We start from the raw sequence: 24,526 nt of genomic DNA, 5'->3' as shown, positions 1-24,526 counted from the left end.
ACCACATCAGGAAACCTAATAGTGCAAGAGAAACGCCCACGTGGTGTGTAAATTCAGCAGGGATAAGGAGCCTAAATGCTGTTGTGTTCAGCCAACATGTGCAGACATTTAGCACAGCAACATGTGCTGGTCCAAAAACAGGTGGTGTTTTTGTTTTCCTTGCACCTGCCAGGAACGACAAGTTATCTGATTGAGCGAGGTGGAGGCAAGGGGAGCTGGGGAACAGAGAAGCCAGGCTGTGCCTTGGCTGCTGAGTTCTGCTCACAAAATGCTCTATTCACCCACCACAAGAGAAGAGTCAGATTAGATAATGCTCAGTTAATAACTGTGATGTCTGCTAGGATTGTTCCTGACTTGTCCCATTAATATATCATCAGACAAAACACAATTATTGCAGAAAGTCAGTGCAGTGTTACTCAAGTAGAGAACAAAAGGTGGTTATAATCCTAATAGCAAAATGGAAGTGATTGTTCACCTGAAGTTACCTTGGGGGAAAAAAAAAGAAAGTTCTTTGGAGGAAGATTTCTGAAAGCCATCCTGTAAGTGGGACTTTTTTTACATTACTTTATCTGTTTTTCATCAACTATGATCTTTTAACCACCTCTGATATTGATTTAAGGAAAGAAATGTTGCTCACCGAAGAAAATATTTCTGTCAAATAAAATTATGAAATATGACAGAATTTACTTAGAAAATCCTTCTCTGATTTACACTCATCTTTCTCTTGATAACCAAAAGCAGCTCTGGCAAACTATCCATTTAGGCTAAGTAATTTATTTCTGTCATATTAACTAAGACACAAAGAAAATCATGGAATCATAGAATGGTTTGGGTTGGAAGGGACCTTTAAGATCACATAGTCCCAACCCCCTGCTACAGGCAGGGACACCTCCCTCTAGACCAGCTTATTCACAGCCCCATCCATCCTGGCCTTGAGTGCTTCCAGGGAGAGAACATCCACATCCTCACTGGACACAGTAAATAATTTCTTCCTAATATCTAGTCTAAATCTACCCTGGTCCCGTTTAAATCTCGTCCTGTTGCTGCATGCCTTTGTAACAGATGAGCTTCTGGGTAGTTTCTTATGTGTACTGTGCTTGGCCACATTCCCTGGACCTCAGTTTTAGAAAAGAATCATAGAATCATTAAGGTTGGAAAAGACCTCTGAGATCCTCAAATGCAGCCCCACCCATCCCACCCTGCCCACTGACCACTTTCCCCATTGCCCCATCTCCATGGCTCCTGAACAGTGTCAGTGCAGTCAGTATGCCCCAAATCGCATTCTAAATGAAGATTATTTCTTGTTCTAATTACAGGGAAATACATTCATATCCTCATTCTCTGTGTATTACATACTGAGGGACATGGTTTAGTGGGGAAATATTGGTGGGAGATGGACGGTTGCAGGTGATCTAGGAGCACTACTGACTTGGAAAGACAGAGAAAACACTGCTTACGATGTGTCTGCCTATGTACATTTCTATTATCTGATGCAAAATGCTTGTTTCTCCTTCCTGAAACAGCTTGAGGAAGCCTGAAATGCACACAGACATCACTCTTTCTTGTATTTCAGTTTGACTTTGTCGAGCTCCTCGATGGGAGACGCCTGCTGACCCAGGAGGCGAGAGGCTTGGAAGGACCTCAGCGACTGCACAGAGCCTTTGTGCCCTTGTCCAGCCACGAGACGGGGTTTATCCAGTACTTGGATTCAGGCATATGGCATTTGGCCTTCTACAATGATGGCAAGGAGTCAGAAGTGGTTTCTTTCCTTACCACTGCCATTGGTAAGCGTTTCCTGGTTTGTTCCAAACCGTCTGCCTTCAGGCCAGGTGTTAATGCACGTACTCATATTGCATGGCAGCTTTGTGTGGTTTTGGACTGAATGTTTTTCGAGGATGTATTCAGCAACTGGCTGAGTGCTGTAAGGCCCTAAATAGCATGTAAGTATTTTGTATAACTATATCCGGAACACGATTCCACCCGGTGCCAGAGTTGGATTACAAGCTTGAAATTCCCTGCTTCACTTTTCCTTTGATCTTATTTTTTATTTAGTTGCTCAGTGTGATATATATTTATTTTTTTTTTAGTTTATTCTTCCTGAAGCAGAGGTAGAGGAATGATTGAAGAGCACAGAGTGGTGCACTGTGCAGCAGTTTTGCGTGGCAGCCCTGCCTTTAAGCGCTGCCCAAATCACTGCAGTAGGAGCTCAGGCAAAGTGCTGAGGTTAAAACCAGCATGGTTTGGTCGTAGGGACCACAACACCGTCAATCTCTAATTCTCCTTGCTAACAGAAAGAAGCTCAGATTTCTTAAGAAGTATAGATTAACAGGTTTCTGGGCTGCTCTGGCAGTAAGTCCCCTGATGAGCTGCTGTCCGTTGCAGGCAGGATGCTGCCTTCAGGCTGCTAGTGTGCTTGGGCACACCACGTGTTCTTACTTCACTCCATAAACAGCAGAATGTGTTTCTGACTCAGTAGTATTTAATTTTAAATTTGACTCGCCCGCTGAACCTTTTCATATCCCCAGATTCGTTTGGTTGTAATTCAAAGATTGCTCCATAAAACTCGTGCTCAGCTTTCTTCCAGCCACAGTGATTGTTTAATGGATGTTTTTTTTTTCATTGCTAAAGAAAGCAAACTCAGTCCAAAGCTGCCATTAATCCCTCTTTCCAGAGAAGTATTGGTGTTGAGTCTCAGCTGTCTGCAATAGTTGCCTAAGAGCTACGGGCTGTAATTTGTCTTGGCAGGTTAATTAAAAGTTTCGGTCTTATTAAAGCCATCATTAAGATCCCAATATTCACTTTAAATGCTGAAGTTTACCTAATGCAAGAAGTGGAAGCAGTGCTGTGTTAAATTTAAAAGCTGGAACTTCACATGTTTTATGCTGTTCACAGTTAAGCAACACCAGAAACAGTTACACATTAGTTTAGGAAACGGAAGTCTTTCTCTGTAGAATACAGATTTACTTTCAGTTATTATTACGGAGTCGTTAAGATTGGGAAAGACTTCTAAGGTCCCCAAGTCCAACCCCAACCCATCCCACCGTGCCCACTGACCATGCCCTCAGTGCCACATCTCCACAGTTCATGATCACCTGTGGGGCTGGTGACTCCACCACCTCCCTGGGCAAATTCACTTTGCTACACAGCAGTGCTGGGAACTGAGCCCTGTACTGACCACCTTCAGCCCAGAGCATCCTCAAGATACCCTTCTGAGCATGAATTTCTCCACTTTAAAGTTCCCCAGCAAAGGAAATCAGTAAGGCTCTCGCAGAAGAAAACGTCTTTAAAGCACAGCCTCTACATGTTTGTTTTCAAAGCGATGCGAAATGAGCTTCCAGCCAGACTTCTCTCCCTGCCTCATTGCACTAACATCGGGGAAAAAAAGGCAAAACATCCTTAACCTGTCTTTGAGCAGTGGGGGAGCAGCGTGGGTGAGAAGCATGTCAGATTGTCTGTAAGGCAATATTGTTTTGTTTACACTCTGCCCTACCTTTGTGACCATGTGATAAGCAGAACAGCCTGTGATAGATTCCCTGTTGCCCTTGAATCATTCTGTCTTTCAGCAGAAGGGAGTGTATTTTTTTGTTTTTTGGGTTTGGTTTTTTTTTGGCTATAGAATAAAAGAGAGCCTTATTTCACATGTGGGCATCGCTTGGCAGTCGTATAGCAACACGAAGCTATTGTGTACAGGAAAAACTGCTTACAGGAAAACCCACTCATTTTGAAATAAGCAAAACAATTAGATAAAGAAGGGCCTTCTTGTGTAGAATTTGGCCAAATTTGTTCAGCAATTATAGAAGTATGATAAAAATCATAGAGTCACAGAGTGGCTTGGGTTGGAAGGGACTAAGGGTTGGAAGGTTGGAAGGGTTGGAAGCTCACTCAGCCCCAGTCCCTGCTGTGGTTGCCCCCCACCAGCTCGGTCTGCCCATGCCCCATCCAACCTGGCCTTGGGCACCTCCAGGGATGGGGCTCCCACAGCTCTCTGGGCACCAGTGCCAGGGCCTCACTGCCCTCTGAGCGAGGAATTTCTTCCTAACGTCTAACCTAAATTATCCCAATTATTACCCTAAATTATCCTAAATTATTATCCTCACCTACCATCCTTAACGGGTTAGCACCTTTCCCCTTAACCTAGATTTCAGCAGCTTGTTTAAAAATAGTCAGGGCAGGTGTTGTGTGAAAATGCGTTGCGTTGCTTCAGAGCCTTTCCAGTGTGTGCATGAGGTCTGCCAAGACAAAGCTGCTGCATTTTAAGTCAATCCACACTGGTGGACGGTAGTATTAGGATTTTTGCCGGTGCCAAGGTAAAGACAATACAACAACCTGACAGTGTGTTTATGAACCAGGGTTTAATGTGGCAGTGCCAAACAAATAAATCAAGACACACCTGATGGGAACCCTTCGATCTGCGTGGGGTGAGGAGCCTGCAGAGCTGTGTTGGCTGTCAGAGGCAAGCTGCTGTTTCATTTGATTTCTGTGGCAGGAGCGCATAGAAAAATCTCTCTTTATTATTGTGCAGCTGGAGCACTTGCAGCGTGAGTGTGTTTGAAAGGTATGGCTGGGATGCAGGGAGAAGAAGGATCCGGTGATGTCAGCAGAGGCCTGAAAGTCCTGGGCTCTGATTGATGTGCTAATTGTGACCCAACCTAAGTTCATGCTTCAGCTGCTCGTGTGAGGGGAGTGACATTTCCCCAGAGATGCTGCGAGGGTGATAGAACTGTGGGGAAAACACATTAAGCATGAATTAATAATCATGAATAAAAGGAGAAAGCGCAGGATTGATAATGGGAATCAGAATAAGTGCATAACGCCATACTGTACAGTCATTCCTCCACTGTGAGCAAGGACTCGCCTGAGTCAAGGGCAGCAGCTTTCACTTCAGCAATACAATGTTGAATAGTAAGGATGCTGATTTTCCAAGTTTATGTGCTCTGTTCTAACAGACCAAACCCTTCAGAGCCAGTAAAATCACTGCGGGCTCTGCTTGACAAGATCAAGTAAAATTAGCGTGCAGTGCTAGTCTGGAATGATTGGGACTTCCATTATCCTAGTGAAAACCAGAGAAAAATGGAGTAAAGCAGGTGTATTCCCAGTTTGATAGCCCGTATAATTTCATAAACAGTGAGGTTGTCCATCATACTGCTTTGGAATCTGATATAGCTATAACTAAATCCACTCAGGAACATTAGCTCTGATTGTAAGGGCAAGAGATGACAGTTGAGCCTGTTTTCTAGAAGGATGTGGAACCATCAAGGTTGCAGAGTTATGTGGTGTCAAAATGTGTGCCTGTTACGTGCTATTGCTTGTGAACCTGGGGAGAGCACCGTGTGTAATGCCTGTCACAGATTATTCTTCTACACAACAGGGAATTCGGGTGGAGGGAAATAAGGACATTCTAGGAAAGTTCTTGTTTTTTAATAACACATTTATACCCCATTCTTCCAAATGACAACACAAGGCATTATGAGAACAAGACAGTCAAAGTCTCTCAATAATACATTGAACTTTGTTTGTAAATGACACTGGGAGCACTTTCTGAAATTTCTGATGACAACACTTCTCTGCAAAGTGTTTGTGGATTCAGTTCTCCCCGATAGTGATGATTTGTTCCCAACAATCTGGTGTGAGCAGAGCAGGATAGCGGGCTGAGGAATCAGCTGGAATCAGCACATCTGAGACAGAGATTTGGCCGAAATCTGCTCAGGAGGAGTAAGAAACATCTGAGAGGCTGCAAACATCTCCGGAGCTGGAGAGAAAAAGTCTTCCAGCAGCTGTTACTGCCAAGCTCAGGTTTGGCTGCACGCAGCCACGGAGAAATCAAAAGGAGAAACAGCATCAGCTGTCTGAGGAGTGAGCGTCTGTTTGCCATCGTGTCACCCAGCGAGCAGCAGGAACACATGTACAGCACCCGTGGTAGCATGCAAGGTTTTGTCTCACTTTCATCTTCTGCAGGAGACAGTGCTTAAGTTTAGGATAAGACCCGTCGTTCCTCCCGCCCCCTCCACTATCCGTAAGAAAGCTGCTGTAAGTACTTTCCTCCATCAAAGCACAAGCAAGCTGGCAGTGTTATTTATAAGGGGCTGCCAGCACATACAGTGCTTTACACTGCACATCAAAGGGCAAGCTCCCCTCCTGCATTAGCCTAAAGTATCACAGCCCTCGTACAGCTCACACACATGGAGGATACCTGTGGGTTCTCAGCGGGACCGAGCCTGGGGAAGAGCGAAGGAATTACAGGGCACAGGCAAGCTTGGGACTGGATCCTCTCCAAGAGGACAAGGTTGTGTGAGAGGGGACCAGAACAGCTCTAAAAGTACCTCAGTATTTGGCTTCTCGTTATCAGAGGGAAAAGGATAAGGCTGGGTAACTCAGGTTTGCTTCCTTTACATTCTCTACACGTGTGTATTCTGACTTAAACTCCCAGTTCAGCGCGGATTCCCAGGCATTGTCCACTGAAGTCTCAAAGCCATTCACTTTATTTACACTTGCTTTGCTAACATCTGGGAAAGTCTAAATTGATCTCATGTAAATACTGAGGAGAATGTGCAGGCATGGGGTGTGATCCGCTCTGGCTTATGCTTTCCCTTAGCTAGTTCCCTAGTTAATGTACTTAACCCCCTCATGTACAGTTCAGGAAGAGTGGCTAAAATGTCCAAGTCACCCTTTTCTGCACATATCCTGTGAGTATATCTAACAAAGGAGCAGGCATGTGCTGAAAACTGAGCAAGTACTTGGCCAAATCAGGACCCTTCACCTGTTAATGGGAATCCAGCTGCTCCGTGGAGGTGCTCGGTTACCAGTGGTGTTGTTCTCATCCACTGTGTGAGTGTGGTCACCTCATCCCATGATCACCTTGCCCCCCGTCCCCTGTTCCACAGAGTGCCCTGTGATAGCCCTCTGCAGTCAATGAATAGCTTCTGCCTTCCCCGACTCAAAACCCTTTCCTTCTTCGGGCTCCTGCTTTGCACTGAAAAAGAAATAAAAATGTAGTGATATATGAGAGCCTTGGCAGGGAGGAAAATCGCAACTTCACTTTTGAGGTTATCGATCTCTCTTCTGCAACATAACAGCAGAGCTTTGCATGCTCTGCAAATAGCTTTTTGCCTTCAGCTCTCTGTGTCCCATTACAAGCCCTTGCTTGACAGACGCTCCATCAGATGGTCAGTGCCTTTTTTGATGACTCTCTTGTTGCCAGCATCCTTTTTTGATGGTTTCTTTCATGCTCTTTGGCTTCGGTTAGCTTTTCATAGACTCATAGAGTCATTTGAGTTCGATGGGACCTTTAAAAGCCTTCTAGTCTGACTCCCCTGCATTGAACAGGGGCACCTACAGCTCCATCAGGTGCTTAAAGCCCTGTCCAGTCTGGCCTTGGGTGTCTCCAGAGGTAGGACATCCACCACCTCTTTGCAACCTGTTCCAGTGGCTTGTCACTCTTACTGTAAAAAACATTTTCCTAATATCCAGTCTAAATCTCTCCTCTTTTAGTTTGAAGCCATTTCCTTTGTTCCATCACAACCGACCCTGCTCACAAGTCAGTCCCCTTCTTTCTTATAGCCCCTCTTTCCATACTTTTACTAAGCTTCTCTGACTGTGGTAAAGTTTGTAGGTCACAGGTAGCTTAGAAACCATGCGCTCAGTTCAGCTAAGAGGCAGTAAGGGCATTTATGAGTCTTTGCTAGGTTGTGACTCTACCTTATTTTTCTTACGAGTTTGGTCTCATGAATGGCAGCTCTGCTTGACTGAAAACTTACTCAGAAGTTGTACATGTCGGTCCTTGTGGGCACTTTCCATGTTGGGATATTCTATGATTCCATGGTTTACATATAGATAGCTTTGAGCCATGTGCACAGGGAAGTTGTGGAGTCCCCATCCCTGGAGCTGATCAAGAACTGTGGAGAAGTGGCAATGGGGAGCATGGTTAATGGGTGTGGTGGTGATTATTGGGCTATATGATCTTAGTAGTCTTTTCCAACCTCATTGGTTCTATGATTCTATGGCAAGTCTTCCACTTGGCCACAGGATGAGGCCCTTTGGTGAGAGGGGGTTGGTCTGTGCAGAAGGATGGCAAGAAGACAGCAGGCTTCCAACTCCATCACGGTCAAACCTGTCCCAGCCCTGTAGGTAGGACATTGCCCTGGGAGATGGAAACGAGTGAACTCTAAGCTTTGTGGGAGTTCCCCTCTCCAAACAAGTGAAGTAGCATGATTGGAGACATTTTGCAGCCATATGTGTTAAACTAATCTTTATAGAGCTTATTAAAATAAAAACCTGTAGCCTGAAATGAGGTGGTGAAGTCTTTTGCACTGGTTTATAAAAGCCCCATGTTCAGGGGTTTTTGTTTGCTGGAGTCAGACTACTGGTTTCAAATCTAGATGTTATTTGTGGTGACCTTTTCCTCTCTGCAAGTGTCTAAAACAGTTCTTACATAATTATCTTGCTTCCCAAGCCTTCATGGCAGCCAAAATTATTATTTCAGGATTCTTCTGTTCAAGACTTTAGGCATCTCTAATAAAGGAGAAATTAGGGACACATCTCAAAGATAATTAAATAATAAGAAGCCTGTAAAGGTCAGACGCTTGGCTGTGAAATCTTCCACCACTGCTCTTTCCTAAGACAGCATATTTCTTCATTGATGCCCTGCAAGAAAAAGCTAGCAGCATAAATTTTAAGTGTGTAAAGTAGTTTAAATTAAAGCAGGGATGGAATCATTCATTTAGCATTATTCTTCAGCTTTTACTTGTTGTTTTGTTTTGGCTTTTGTGTTGTTCTCGTTTTTTTTCTTTTCTAATTTTAGTTTGTATAGGTACGTCCCTCTTTTCAATAGAGCTAAATGACTACAGGTGATCATTTTGGATGGGGAAAAAAAAAAGGAGAGATGAGCAGACACGTATTTGCATTTATATTGTTGTATAGAAGAGATTAGGCTGTGTTTGTAAAACTTGTTTGGGTGCCAGTAAGCATTCACTTCAGTAGAAGTTGGGTGTCTGAACGTCTCCGGTGATCCAGTTTTATCTGGCTTTGATCAAGCTTCAATTTAATAGGAAAAAATAGAAAATAAAAAGAGTAGATTTGTCATTTTGAAAAGCTTTTCTTACATGTGTGTTTAGCTGGGCTGGTGGTAGCCTTGCACTTGCTGTCTGGGTGCTGTTTGCAGGCAGCAAGTTCTCTCGATCCAACAAGAGCTTGCACAAAAGGTTTATTGACTGGGGTAATTACTTCAGTTTTAGGGTCAGGGAAGGGTTTATTTAATACTGAAGTTAAAGCCTTTTCTTTTCTTTCTGTTCTTTCTGTCCCTTTTTTGGTTCATTTGTGTCAGAACAGTGACCTGGCATACAGTGGTAGCAGAGGGTTTCTGGAGAAACGTGTAAAGCGGCGCATATGGTTTTCGTTTTTGCACTTTTGTATATAGCTCTTTCCATGCACCCCAGTCTGCAGGCTAATGCAAGCAGAGCTTGTTTTATCCCTGCCTCGTATTCCTGAGCTGCTGGGGAGGCTCTGTGCAGACTTTCCTTTCCATGAACGCTCCCCTGCTAAAGCCCAGTAATAAGTGGTGGGAGTTACACGTCCACTTTTGGCAAACAAAGCGAGAACCCTTTCTGTGCTCCAGCAGGCTATTTTAAGACTTCGTTTTCCAAAGGGCTGTACTGAAGCTTATTTACGTGCACGTGTTTAATTGACCACATGAGAGAACAGCAGCCAACAACCTCGGCACCTCAGGAGTCACCAATCTCCCTTTTCACACGGAGGCCGGCGGGGACGCGGACACGGTCTGTGCAGTAACTCCTGGCATATGTTGACTTTTAAAATGATAACAGCTGCTCTGTGTATTAGATGTGTGGCTGCTTTCTTTATCTAAGTGCTACAACAGTCTCAGAAAGAGAGTTAAATAAATTAGGTTAAACTGATTCCTGGCTCCGAGGCTTGCTGGGGGCTCTGTGAGGGAGCATGCCTTGACCAGGTCTGTGCAGCAAGTCAGCTATAGGCAGGAACAGAGCTGTGCACTCTGCTTTTTCTCTGGCAGTTACCTGTGCACAAGCTTGTAAGGGAATCAAGGGCATCTCTGTGGGGTCGGTATTGGGGCTGAGCCTGTTTATTGTCTTTATTGATGATCTAGACCAAGAGATTGAGTTCACCTTTAGTGAATATGCAGATGGCACCAAGCTGGGAGGAAGTGCTGAACTGTCTGAGGGTAGGAAGGCTCTACAGAGGGACCTTCGTGGGTCCATGAAGCTGAGCCCAATGGGATGAGCTTACACAAGAGCAAGTGCAGTGGAGCTGTGAGGGGTCTGGAGCGCAGGTCTCATCAGGGATGGATGAGGGAACTGGGATTATTCAGTCTGGAGTAGAAGAGGATCAGGGGACACCTCATCGCTTTCAGAACTCCTTGAAAGGAGGTTGTGATGAAGTGGGGATCACCTTCTCTCCCAGGTGACAGTGATAGGACAAGAGGTAACGGCCTTAAGTTGTGTCAGAGGAGGTTCAGGTAGCCCTGGACATCACACTTGAAGGTGTGCCTATAACACCTGATGCTTGAACCTCACCTGATGCATCCCTGTTTTTCAGGACAGTCACATTTGCTAAAGACTTCAACATGAAACGAAACTTAAGTCTTCAGTGCATTCAAACTGATAATATTGCCAGGGTTTGGGGGCATTTGTTTTGACCAAATGTGTTCACGTTTGAGATCCTTTTTGCGTGTATGCAAGACTGGTTTGCATTCTTTTCCTTACAGTTCACCAACATATAACATCATTTAAAATTAAACTCAAGGCCAGCTTTAGCCTTGCCCCGAGCTGCAATAGCAGAAATTCTAATGTACTGAGCACAAAGTAACTTCCAGCTTGCTAGTGCAGCTCCAGAAGTTGAACCCTGAAGGCTGAATAATTGTTGTTTCCTGTATTCATTTGTAACAATTTATGGGAGTAGGAAGGAACAAAAAAAGAGAAAAAAATTTCCTTGCATTCCCCTGGGCAAATTGGGGATCTGAGAGTTTCACTTACTGGAGAGAAATTCAGGTTTAAAAATATTACAGCTGCAAAGAGGAAAAGCTAGGAAGAAAAGGGAACTTTCACAAGGTTATTTCTAGATCTCCACAGCCCTGTGGTATGAGGTAGACACTGAAGTTGCTGTTCTTTTAAGGTGCATCTTAGAAGGAGGAAGAAGACAGCTTCAGTCCAAGGGCTAGTCTCTTTAAAATCATCCACTGACATTTTTCCCCACCTAACTTCTAACCTGTGACACATTTGAAGTGACTAAAGAGAAAGGGCTTTTTTTTTTTTTTGAGATGGTCAATAGGCAATTCTGTGAGAACTTTTTTTCACTGCTCCTTTCATGCTTTCAGCATTGCTCACATTCTCAGGGAAGAAAACAGTGTTCTCTGTATATTGCTAAGAACTGCAGAAATACATTAGTGGGCTTTTCTAAAAGGTGCCTTTATTCTGATCCCAGTGAAGTCAAAGGAGATTTTACCATTAACTTAAATGGTAGTATACACAGAGCGATGCCCAAGTGCTTTTGAAATCCCATTACACTTCTGCTTTCAACCATCTGATAGCTTTATATTCTAAGGCATTCTGCACTGGAAAGATTTCTTAAAAAGGAAGCAGTAAGAGAAAGGAATGAACCGGTGAGATAAAGCTCTCTCTCCAAGGGGAAACCAAATTCAGGCCAAATGTGGTAGAGGCTTCTGAAGCAAGCAGGCTTGTTCTCCTCATTATTTACTCCCCACACTATTCCCACTTGGTCCCACTTTCTCCAGAACAGAAGTTCAAAAATAGTCCCTTCAAGGCTGCTATTGTAGTACTTGCAGCTGGGTTTGGAGTTGAATGTACTTGAAATAGTGTGAGAAAGACTGATGTTATTGTGTCGGGGCTGCTGGAGAACCTGGATGGATGTCTCAAGCCAGGCCATAGAAACAGAAGTGCAGACATCTCAAGGGAAATTGTGCTCACATGATGTGCTGTCAAATTTGGCAGAGTCAGCAGATCTTGATGGTTTCAGCAAGCAACTCAAAGTGATGCTGAATGCCAAACTTTTAGTGCTTCACCATCACCTTTTAAAACAACCCAGACTCCAGAGGCACTGCTGGTGAGTTTTACGCTGTACAGTGATGGAGATGTATGATATCTGCTGTTGGAAATGTCTTTCTTTAAGTGATAGGGGGAGAATAAGTGATAGGGGTGCTATTGGATACTGTGATTATTGTACTTCGCTCTGACTTTCCAGAGCCTGGATTGACTGAAGGAGTTGTGTAAAAGGACTGCCTGCCTGTTCCCCTTCTCCTAATGCAGCATCCTGATACTTCCATGTGAAGGTTACAGTTCCTTTGGGATATGAGAGCAAAACAGGGTTATCTGGATGGATTTTTAATTAAAACAGACTTCCCAGCCATCAGGAAAAGAAAAGAATAGTCAAAACTTGGCACAACATCAAGTGGCATTAGCAGTATCAGCATCGCACTAGGTGCCCTACAGAAGAGGAAACTGTGAAAGAGCACTCAAAAATAATGAGTGAGTTTCCATGATGCTGTCAAGACTATCACATCCCTGGCTGCCAGGTGTGGATTACTTGAGCTAGAAATATAAAAGCCCTATAAAACAGAAATGGAGCAAAAAAATCGAAATCTCAGCAGGTGAGGATGCACCACGAGAAGGAATCAGTCCTTTCACATTTCTGCTCAGAAAGGAAGAGGAGGAGCAAGAGCACAGTGGGCCCAACATTTCCACATTTTCTTTGTTTTCAGAGACTTTTTTATTTTTTACTTTTTAATTTGGCTCAAAATGTCAAATTTGATGTTTCAGATACCTGAAGCATGTTTTATCCCTTCTCACCTCCATGTCTCTCTTGGCATTGTTATCACGATTACAGGAGCAGGTGACAGTTCTCTGGCTTAGAATCCTACCTACCCTGCAGTGAAATCCAATCGAGTAGGATCATTTCTTTGTAAAATAAACAAGGCTGCAAGCTCTGCAACTGGGAAGTAAATTAAATGCTAGCTTGTGTTCACAGAGCTTCAGAATCTTCCTTGCCTTTCATGTTGTACTGCCTGACTTCCTATTCAAATTACTGCTAATATAGTCAGGGCAGTGACAGGGAGCATTCTTGTGAAGGAGAGACATTATTACAGTGAGCTTGCAAGTGACAGCTTTATCCTGGACAAGCACTGGGTCTAAGAAAAATAGCATGTGGCTTGCTAAAGCTGATCCGGTGCAGCAGCACAGGGTAAGGTGAAGTGATGTGGAGTCCTTCACCCTCCCATGAGATGTAATTCATTGCAGTGTGAGAGGGATGCTGTGCTCTGCTCAGGGGCCCTTTGCACTGCTGAGGCTCACACAGGGGATTTCAAGGTCAGATGGGAGCTGTGGGGTCTAATTACCTGCTCCACCTGCATCGCAACGCATCTTCCTTAGCTGGGGAAACGTGACTAGTCAAAGAATAGACAGTCAGAAATCATCTGTGTAAGGGTGAAAGGTTATAAGGAAAGACTTTTATTTTGTAGATATGGCAACTTCAGGCCCTGCAGTTTCGTTTATTTTCTCACCAGCACAAAGCAAAAGATTTTTCTTCATGCAGAGGCGGAGTGGACTACTCACCGAAGAGGCCAAACAGCATAAATAATACATAAATAAATTAAAAATAAAAGAACCCCTTCTCTTTTATTTTCATCTGTCTTCTCATATTTTGCTTTCTCATGAGCCAAACAAGTTCGATATTCTTGAACCTCTGTACCAAAGACTGCTATTAACACCAATTCATTGAAGTACAATTTCTCTAGTGCAGTGCTGTTCCTCCATTTTTGCCACCAAATGGTGCCAGTCCCAGATCAGCTCCTTGAGGTTGTCAAAGGAGGTGGTTATGTTTGAATTCATACAATCACATCCCACTTTAATCAGTTCTTAGAAAGCTGTCCTGGTGCTTATTAACTCCCAGGAAAGCTACTGTCTTCAATTGCCAGCCAGATAACTATTTTTTCTTGGCCTTGATCATTCCCTTTAAATGCCTAGGGAATGATGATGCGTGGTGGCAAGTGTAGGCTATAAAATATTTAGCTTTAACACACAATTGTGTTACTGCAGCCTCTAATAGGATTTGGTGTCAGGCAAACATCTGCCTTGGCCTCTGGCCCAAAGATACAGAACCAAGCTATTAAGTTGGGTGTTGCATAGTAAATAAATAAGGCGGGTGTCTGTTGAAGTGCCTGTACCACTGGCTGCCAAGCATGGTGGTAAGTATCTAAAAGAGAAGTCCATCAAGAGGTCAACAATTTGTCTGTCTTAATATTTTTATTATATTTCACATGGATCCCATTAATCCACGTGGGTAACAGTAAGCCCAGACCATTATCCAGGGAGCTCTGTCGCTGCCACAGGTTTGTGATATCAAACACACAGTGTGTTTGTCTGTGATTACCAGCCTGAAAATATGGGAATGGTAGCAATTAGCAATTTTCTATTGAGCTTGTTGATGTCATTAAGTAACAGATAGTATAACGTGAAATCTAATTGTGGGTATGGGCAGCATCATGCCAGTTTATAGCTTCTCACAGGGTTATTGGTGATTGCACTGGGAAAGCAAGCAGTGAGGGAAAGATTTCAGCCAACTTTACCTTAAGGATCCACCAGCTGTGAGATCACTCATACCAAAAAGTGGAGAAAGCAGCAAAAATCCCAAAGAATGGTCAGCTGCAAGTCAACGTGGTGCACGCTGTTTTGCTCCAGACCATGATCTGTTTTCCTCTTTGATGATTAAAGCTCCTTAAAGAGTACTTCAGAAGGGTTTTTCACTTGGAGAAATCTAAGTTTCACACTTATAGAATCACAGAATGGTTTAGGTTGAAAAGGACCTTCAAAATCATCCAGTTCCAACCTCTGCCATGGGCTGGTTGTCCCCCACTGGCTCAGGCTGCACAGAGCCCCATCCAGCCTGAACTTCAGCTCCTCCAGAGATGGGGCACCCACAGCTCTGTGGGCAGCAGTGCCAAAGCCTCACCACCCTCTGAGTAAAGAATTTCCACTTAACATCTAACCTAAATTTCTCCTCTTTTGGCTTAAACCCATTCCCCCTTGTCCTATCACTATCAGACCATGTAAAAAGTCGCTCCCCCTCCTGTTTATATGCTCCCTTCAAGTACTGGAAGGCCACTGTGAGGTCTCCCCAGAGCCTTCTCTTCTCCAAGGTAAACAAGCCCAGTTCCCTTAACCTTTCTTTATATGAGAGGTGCTCCAGCCCTCTGAGCATCTTCATGTCCTGCCTCTGGACCCTTTCCAACTTCTCCACATCCCTCTTATGCTCGGGGCCCCAGGCCAGGATCCAGTACTGCAAATGGGGCCTCACAAGGGAAGAGCAGAGGAGGAAATCCCCTCCCTGCCTGCCATCACCCCTTCCATCTCTCATTTCTATTAACCTAAGCAGTCTTACTTCTCTGGAGTGAGCATAGGCTGGACAGGGGTGAGGAATTACCTGCGTGCCTCAGACAAAGCTGTTCTCCCGGATGACAGTGTGGGTCTGCAAATAGCATGTCTCATTATGTCACTCGCTCCTTCTCTCAGCAGAGATCTGCATGTTTACAGTATTTATTCAGGATATGACTTGTTTTTTCAGTTGCTAATTAGATTTAGAAGCTGGCAGGACAATTACTTCCATACGACATTGCTTCTGCAGTCTCCATCCGAAGCCACACCGCCTTGGGTTTTGCTCATCTATCCCCAGCGTGAGTTGTTTGCTTCCAGGAGGTTTGCTCCTCCTGCTGTTTGTTGTTGGAAGATGGCAAGGAAGCTGCATTTTCAAACTTCTATTTCGACCTTATAGAAAAATCATGTGAAAGCATCATGCATGCTTAACCTTCCAATTTACAATCTTTGCCCTTCCCAGCTGGTGGCAATCTGATTATTTCAGAGATTTGGAACTCAAGAGAAAGCTGTGGGAGTCAGACTGAAAACAGGGAACATTTATCTCTTTCTAAGAAAGGATTGTCGTGGTCTCACAGTGAACTTTAACTCTTAAAAACAAAACAAATCATTGTCATGATTCTCTGAAGCAATTCCCATGGTGTCATTCATAAAATGCCACATGGAGTTTTGTATGGATTGAAAAATATCGATATAATTACTTGTAACAGCTTACAGAATAAGAATGGATTGAAAAGTAGAGGTTGGCCTTTACTGTGCTTGATTGGTAGTTTTTCACTGGTATTTGTTGGTAGCTATGTTGACTATGCTCATACTTCTAAGACATTCAAGTAGCTTTGTGCCAGTTCCCTGGAATTTAATTTTGATCTCATCTATCATTTATGCCCCATTAAATAATATCTCTGCTAAGTCCTTGCGTCTGCACGAAATGCCCAACTTTGTCCATTTGACTCTTTATGTTTTCTAGGGTTCCCCCAACTCAGTTCTCTCCACTTATCACCCATAACATCCCGTTTAAGTTGAAAGTAAGGTACTGGGACAGCATACGTGCATGTGTGTATGTGTGTGTACATATCAGAAGGGCCAGAAAAGCAAGGCAGCTCTCCATCTAAGACTAAACTCAGTCTTGGGCTGTATATGGAGGTTTTTTATCAGATCTTAAGTGGCCATGATTTACTAATGCCCTCAGTATTCAAAGTGAAAAGAAATTCCAACCTGTGATCATATCTAATATCTAAGTAGAAGCATGCTCAGAATCTTACAGACTTGTTGCTCATAAGTCTTGTTTGTTCTCATTAGTTCTGCAGTTCGTGAGAAAAAGACATGTTCATTTAACGCTTCCTTTTTGACAATACCTTTTAAGGTGCTGTAGCAGCTTTGGTACAAGAATATTCTGCATGCATTGTTTTTTGAGTTTATTCTCAGAAGCAAAGAACTTCTGGGAGTGTACAAAGACTTTAATTGCCCTGACTCACCAGGCAAGTTAGTATTCTTAGCTGCTAAGAAATAGTAACTGCTCCAGACACAGGATGGGGAGAATTTCTTTTCCTCTTTGGTTCATCTTTTTCCTGTCAGTCAGGTCATTCCAGGGCAAAGAGAGTGAACACAAAATTAGAGCACATTGGAAATGTTACCAAAATACTCAGAGTCAGCTGAGAAGTGGGGTGAAGTGTTTTTAAGGTCCTCTCTTCCATATCATGATGAGTTGACACTTGGACTTGGTGATCTTGGTGGTCTTTTCCAACCTTTACGATTCTATGATTAATAGTGTAGGGTGGTCAGGACAGATTAGAAGATTAGAGTGGGTTTCTTTCACCTGTCTTTATTCCTTTTGTGTGGGTCACAATGTGGCACGATGCAATTAGAGCATACTTGCAGAGAACAGCCTGGGAAAAGAAGGGTTGAGGAGTTGGTGAGATGATCACCAAATCACAGAATTGTAGGGGTTGGAAGGGACCTCTAGAGATCATCTTGTCATACCACACAGTTTTTTAAAGTTAGATGCCAGAACTGTAGATGAGACACTAAATATTTGTGAGTAATTTTTGTAAAGCATTAGCGTTGGTCCCTGTGGATGGGATCTGACCAAGTCTTGATGTCTGTGATGACAAAATCTACACCTGAACTTGTCAGGGGAGGAGAGGGGCACCACCAAAGTGAAGTTCATTGAATGGATTCACCTAAATAAAATATAGACCAGGAAAGTATATTTAGCTAAACAGACTACATTTCTTTGGTGATTCTGAACTTTAAGAGCCTATTAGTAGATGGGTATCTACTATAGTAAAATGAGTAGCTACTCTATTGAGCAAGTTGTTGGGTTTGCCCTACAGAAGGCATCTGATTGTTGTTCTGAGTCTTTCCTGCCGTGTCCTCTTGTAGGCATCACAAGTACATGAAGTACAACTGAGCCACAATGGAAATGCAGTACCATGGAAAGTATTACTTCCAGTGACAAAGATTACCCTTCAGCCAATGAAAGAGCTGTCGTATTTCATGCTGCTTTACTTTTCAGATGTTTCTTTGTGTTTTTTTTTTAATATTATTTTGCATAAATGTTACTGTTTTACATACATACACCAAGAAAATTATGTAGATATTTCACTTCTTCTCAAGGTCTCAATTTAATCCTTTAAAGCAAGAGCTTGAAAAAAAACACCTGGAGTTTTCCGTATATCGTAGGTGTTGTCATGACACAAGGAGTCTGTCCTGCATCAGGCACTGACACGAGTATCCCCACTGACTTCAGTGGTCAGGCACACGTAAACTCACTGCAGTGTTTCTGCAGCTTGCAGAAACCCAGCCCAGAATGGCAGTGTGATGGTGAGGTTTCACCAGCTGAGTACAGTGCTGCTCCTGCTCCCAATTTTCAGGCAATAAAAACCAATTCACATTTAGGGGGAAAAGGATCGACTCTTTCAGCCCCAGCTGTTAAATCTGTTTGCCCATCTCATTATCTTGTTCCACGGTGCTCACAGTCCATACATTCCCTATTTGTGTAAGTACATGTATGTGCATCAGCAATTTTGCTTTCTGCATTTCTGGATACATTTCTCTAGAAACAGACAAAAAGGCTTTAAAAAGAAAAAAAAGGCCTAAAGCAAGACTGCATTTTGTTTTCAGCAGTGAAATTAAAGCATCACAAAGATGTGAAGATCATACATGTGCAGGCATATATTGTCTTTTAATTTACGGGATAGATTTGTGTCTATACCTGCTGTGAAGTGAGAGATAGCACACCTGACTAGCTGTAAAAATGCACAAGTTTGGAGTTGCTATTTGTTTGTTCTGGGAAACGTGGCTGCTGCTCTATGATTGGGATACAGGTGGTGGATCAATCCCAACATGTTGCCTACGTGCTGGGATTGTGTTTCTGTACACCGTACAGCAAATATGAGCTTAACCAAAGTGCTGGAAAACTGGCAGGACTTTCCCATGCCTGCCTTGCTGCATGGAGATGTCTGCTTGTGCAGAGTCTTCTGCCAAGACTTCAAGCACAAATGCTTGAAACAGTTTTTATTTCTTAAACCCTCTGTTGCCTTTTTTGAATGATTCAATTATAGTATGTCCTTTAAAATGTCCCTCGGAAACCTGTGTTGTTCAGAGAACAGCCATTCAGAAACAGCCTTCCTTTCATTCCCGATTAGAAGCTAATCTGCACATCTCTATTGCAGCTGTTTCTTTTCACTTACACCCAGAGGAAGTTTACAAATATCTTTGCTACCACAAAACCTCGTGAAGAGCACTAGGAAACTGCAGTCATTACTCACATAGCCAGGATACCCTGCTTCGTGATAGATGTACCACTGCTGTCCGTCCTGTATAAGTGAAACCAGTTTTAATCGGATCTGCATCCCCCTCAGAGGAAATGTGAAATTATAGTGTGGAATGAACTACAGTACTCCATCATCTTTCCAAGGCCTGCTCACATTTACTCACTGCTTGCTTACAGTTTAGTGAAGGAAACGATTTTCATTCCTTCTGAAAAGTGATGTTTACCAAAAGATGTCTTTTTTTTTTTCCGATGGGAGATAAGTTTTAGCCCAGATATTCTAAACTGTCCTCAAAGTAAGATAACTGTGCTAGATAACATTTTGCTTACCTGTTAACTCTCTGTGGAAGATGAATAGCCAGTGTTTTTTGCCAAAGTCAGGGAATTTAAGATGCTAACTAGAAACAGAAGGAAACGTGGAGCAGAAGGAAGTGTGGAGCAGTCCCATTCATGTTCCGCAGAGATACGTTAGCCCCAGCACTTCAGGCTGTTTGTACAATGCTGTAGAAATAATCCATCAACAGCAAGCAGAGAGGATGAACCAAGTGGCTGCCATCAGTGAGCTTCATAGGAGAATACATCTATCATAAATCATCTGTGTTTGGTGAGAAGAAATGCCCCAGTTCACTCTCTTCACTCAACAATATCGGACCAAAAATGCGAGTTCTGCCAGGAGAACCGTGTTTATTGCTTCTCTCCAATATATTCAACGAGGGAAAATGCTCAGAAAAAGAAGTGGGGTGAAAAGTTCTCAGGTCCTGAGTGAGGAGAAAGCTTGGCGGGTGCTGAGTGGCTGTGGTTTTGGTCACAGGGTTTGCAGTTCCTACATGCTGATGCGGTAATGTTGAAGCATCCGTTGCTATGAGGGGATGAGCTCCCATTACAGGAGCTCAAGGCTGATGCTTCTAGTCCCAGCTGCAGTGGTTGCTTTGAGGTTTCAGCTGTCTTGCCATCCAGTTCCCTTGCAAACTCAGAGGTGTTTTCTTGCCTAAAGAAATATCTAACTTTTGTTTCTTTCCAGAATCAGTGGATAATTGTCCCAGTAATTGCTACGGGAATGGCGACTGCGTGTCCGGGACTTGCCATTGCTTCCTTGGCTTTCTGGGCCCTGACTGTGGTAGAGGTAGGAATTTCTATGTGATTAACTCTTCTCTCCTCTCCTCCTGTTATTTCTTTTCTTCCTCAAAGTTACCTTCACGCTGATGCATTTTGCCAACCGCACCTTACCCGGCCTGGGTCTGCTGGAGGAGAAAGGAACCGGGTCATATCTACAGGTTTAGTTGTTACTTGTCCTTGTTATCAACAACAACGTCACTCCCTGGCTGTGCGTGGACAGGCAAAATGTCACATCAAGGACTTTGCACATCAGGGAATTACTTTAGAAAACATGACTTAAAAACATAGCATTGGTGTTTATTTAACAGACTCCTCCATCACTGCGTTGTGAGCCATTATAATATTTTATTTTAATACACTGACTGCAGACAATTTCAGTACCTTTTTCATTGCTGCAAGGCTTGCAAGTTGGCCTCAGCTGTGTCTGTGATGGCTGTGGGGAGCAAGGGAGGGAGCAGAGCAATGGGAGGCAGGCCTGGGTGCTTCAGCCAAAAGTGGATGCCTTGGGAAGAAGGCTTACCCAGCAAACAGTGTAATTCATTTTTTCTGCTCAAGCAAAAAGCATTTTTAATAAATCGTTTTGGAAGGATTTTCATTTGACCTGAAATTTTTAGGTTAGTTAAACATGTAAAAGCAAACTGAAGCACTTTCAATAAGAACATGTCACAGTCAGAGAAATCCTAACGTCGCATGTGGAAAATGCCAGAATGCCGTGCTCCAGTCTTTTCAAGGTCTTTTTTTTTTTTTTTTTTTTTTGGCTGGAACAGTTGAACAGACACGGCACAGATTTATAAATCAGTGTATGGGGAGATAATGCAAAAAGTCAGTGCCCACACAAGGAGCTGTGCTAAGGCAGCAGGTCAGGCCTTCTCCCCAGCCCGTTGCTCTGTCTGGGAAGCAGGCTGGGCTCCTTCCCAAGAGAGAAATATAAACTGTCCAACCCCACATCCACTCCCACTCCCACTGTGGTCTGCTGTGCCTGTGTGAGACTGTGGGCCACGTCCCTGCAGGCCAGCCAGGAGATAAGGCCCAACGCACACCCCGCAGCCTGGGGCCCGGCTGAGCCCCGGTGATGTCTTGGAGGTCACAGCCCAGTAAGATGGATGTGGCTGTCTGTGTCCCCGAGAGCTCTGGTGTCAAACTTCTTGCTGACTCAGGTTGGGCTTGGTTTGCATTTCCAAGCTCCTTTTCGAGTCCATACAGCTGGAGACAAAAGGAATTTGGCCATCTCTCGCACCTCCTGACTTCAACTAGGGGCAGAAGTTCGGGGTTTGTTCCCCGAAGGCTCCCTGCAGAGTCAGGGCAGAATGAAAAGCTCCTTCATTGTCAGGCAGAATATTTAAACTCTTAATCTGAATCAGGGGAGCTTTCCTCCTTTCTTGGTTTCCCCAGGCTCCAGTTGGGCCACACAAGTGTCTCCGATTTCACAAGGTTGCTTACTCTGGCTGTTATGAACCTGTCTGATTTATCTGGGCTCCTATCACAGTTTACTGTCTGCTTTTATGGGAGACAGACAAATACTTGGAGTGTAAAAATGCAATTTGCATGTGCATTCCTACCCTGAGGGCTCATTCAGTGAAATCTTTCCCTGAGCTCGAGATACGAGGGCTCCAGTGTTGGGTTTCTTTTGGTTTTCAAGGGAATGCAAGATGCTGCTTCTGACCTAAACATCCCTTCAAGGGCAGCAACTGCAGCATATGCAAGGCTGCCACAGGATCTGACTGCAGCTGTGTGTCAGTTCCTGGATAGAGCAGTAATTCTCAAGTTCTCTGCCCGTGCAGGTCATAGATTTCTTGGGTGTCCCTTTGTTTCCATTCATCCTTGCAATTCCCCACCCAAATCAGTGGGAAAGTTTGGAACAGAAATATATAATTACATTATTAACCAGTTATGTAATTGGTAAACAATACAATCGTATCTTTAACCAATTGTTTTAAACAATGTAAATGAGAGCAAATCACCAGAGGTGGTGTTTTCCTGGGCCTTTTGAAGACCTCCTTGAACATGAAGAAGGTGCCTTTTATGCTGTCTATCTATGGAGTAAAGCAAATAAATGAATAATCTTACTCTCTCTGTGATGCTGAACTTCAAGTGGTGTGCATTTGGGCTGTTGCTACCACGCTAGAGAATTACTGTGATTTAGGCATCTTAGATATTTGTTGGAATGGAATCGGAGTGATCAAATCAATTATGTATTATTATGGATGGAAAAGAGTTACCCAAGTAGCAGTGGAAAGAAATCCAGAAACCTCCTTTGTCTTTATTCATTATGGCATGATACAAAGGAGCTCCTGTTCTTCCCATTACCTTAACACTGGCACAGCACTTCCCAGGTTATACTGAAGGTATTCTCCATAGAATATTGCAGATGGCCAGCATTTTGTCTGATCTTGTACTGAGTGATCAACTGTCCTGTCAGAACATACGTACGTCTTTTTCAACAGCCTCTCTTGGGTTAAAGGCAATTATTCTTTCTTCTTGTGGCAAAGAGCTGCTAAGAATCCTCTTCCAGTGCCTTGAAAGAGCTCCATTACTGAGCATTTGAAATTTGAGATAGGAGGGGGGAAAATTCCATCAGCCTAGCTGGAAAGTGAAATTAGTGAGTGAGTTTGCTGTGAAGCATATATATATCACAGTGTATCTTAAACAACTTCTGTCTTATATTGTACATTATATTGCCTTGTATTCTCCTCGCAGATGATGCACACCACTGCAATGTGCTTTCTTTAAAGTGAGCAGAGCGCTCCTTAGTAATAACAGTTGTCAAATTCCTTTCTCTTCTACATTTCTTTTATTATAGTTCACTGCATTTCAAACCAGTTTAACAGTCAGAGCTGATAGTGCTTTGTATTGCACAGAGTGCACTATAACTCTGTAAGACTCAGACCTGTCTATAATGATAAATGAAAACAACACTGGATGGGCATTGCACAGCTACTGTGTGAAAAGGAAGTAAGAGAGGAGTGTTTCCCTTCACCATGTTCACAGCTCTTTCTGCGCGTACCCGGAGCCAGGAGCAAAGCAAAAGAGGCACACTGTATTAATCACATGCCTAACACAGGTGAATTAAGCAGCAGACAGGACTATTCCTCTCACATTTATCCTGGATAAAAATGTTCATTACTTGCTTTCGTGAGGAGCTGGTGTGAAGTCCATCCTCACATGAGGATGATGTGCAACAGTGAAGGGGAGAAATCTGAATTGAGTGTATGTTCTTTCAGGTGAGTTTCACTGAATGCAGTTAAAGAGAACAGGACTTAAGCAAGATGGAATTTCAAGGGACAGTGGACAGGAAGATATTGCTTTTGAGGGTAGCTTCAGTGGACAAATCAGAACAGAGGACAAGAGGAGGCAAAGGTGGCAGCTGTAGAGAAATGGAAAGGAAGCAAAGATCTTCAGAGAGGAGCCAAAGGAAGTCTAGAGAATAGCAGTTACCAAAGCTGTGGTCGTGGAGGCTGGGGTCTGGTCCCTGATGCTTTCTCTTTCCGTGGGAAGCCAGCTCCGTATCTTGCAGTTCATCCCATCATCCTCTGCCTGACTTTTTCCAAAGTTAACTCAGATAATGCTAATTCTGGAATCCACCGTGCCACCGCTTGACTTTGTCTTCCTTTTCTCCCCTTGAGCAGCACTGGACACCAGCTGGAACCCAGAAGGTTTCCTCTCGATGTCAAAGTTCCTAATTAAAAACTGTTGTTACCGGGAGCTGGGAAAGCCAGGAATCTAGTTCTGCATTGTGTGGGGTGATGAATGGAGTCCAGCAGAGGTCACAAAAGTGGGCTGAAGTTGCAGCTGATGGTATGACTTGAGCTAAATCAGGAAGGTAGTATGAACGTGGCATTCTGGACTCTGAGCAAAGAAACTGGAAACTGTGAAGCCCAGAATTACAACAGCAGAGCAGGGAGTGATTGGTGTACAACTAGGAACTGCAGCAGGGGCTGTGTTGAGGTGAATATGAAGGCTGGTAGCAAGTGAGGGACGGTGATAAGCAATTTAAGGTCAGTGGGGCTGTCGAAGGAGACACTAGTGCATAGGAAAGTCAGAATGTAAGAAAGGTATTAGGTTAGTTGGTGAAACAAGAAACATAGACACAAAGCAAAGAGATGCTCTAACTCAAGAGCACTGTTTGTTTTAAACATTTGTAAGAGAATACAGTTGACAGCTGGGTGTCTTCCCTGTAAAATAATTGGTTTTGGCAAAGAAAAGAACAACATACCCCACTGAAAGAGTG

General features: G+C 43.6%; 1 protein-coding gene across 1 annotated transcript in view; it reads left to right on the top strand.

The window, feature by feature from the left end:
- TENM4 (teneurin transmembrane protein 4) overlaps positions 1 to 24,526 on the top strand; it is a 334,278-nt gene that overhangs the window by 166,505 nt on the left and 143,247 nt on the right. Inside the window, exons 8-9 of the mRNA XM_065729933.1 lie at positions 1,574 to 1,784; positions 20,204 to 20,305. Coding sequence (XP_065586005.1) covers positions 1,574 to 1,784; positions 20,204 to 20,305 — 313 coding nt within the window. The remainder of the gene's footprint in view (positions 1 to 1,573; positions 1,785 to 20,203; positions 20,306 to 24,526) is intronic.

Source organism: Cyrtonyx montezumae, unplaced genomic scaffold, assembly GCF_038088225.1.
Source record: "Cyrtonyx montezumae isolate F1298 unplaced genomic scaffold, pur_monq_1.0 scaffold_12, whole genome shotgun sequence".
Taxonomy (NCBI): Eukaryota; Metazoa; Chordata; class Aves; order Galliformes; family Odontophoridae; genus Cyrtonyx; species Cyrtonyx montezumae.
This window is presented reverse-complemented; position numbering and strand designations above follow the sequence as displayed.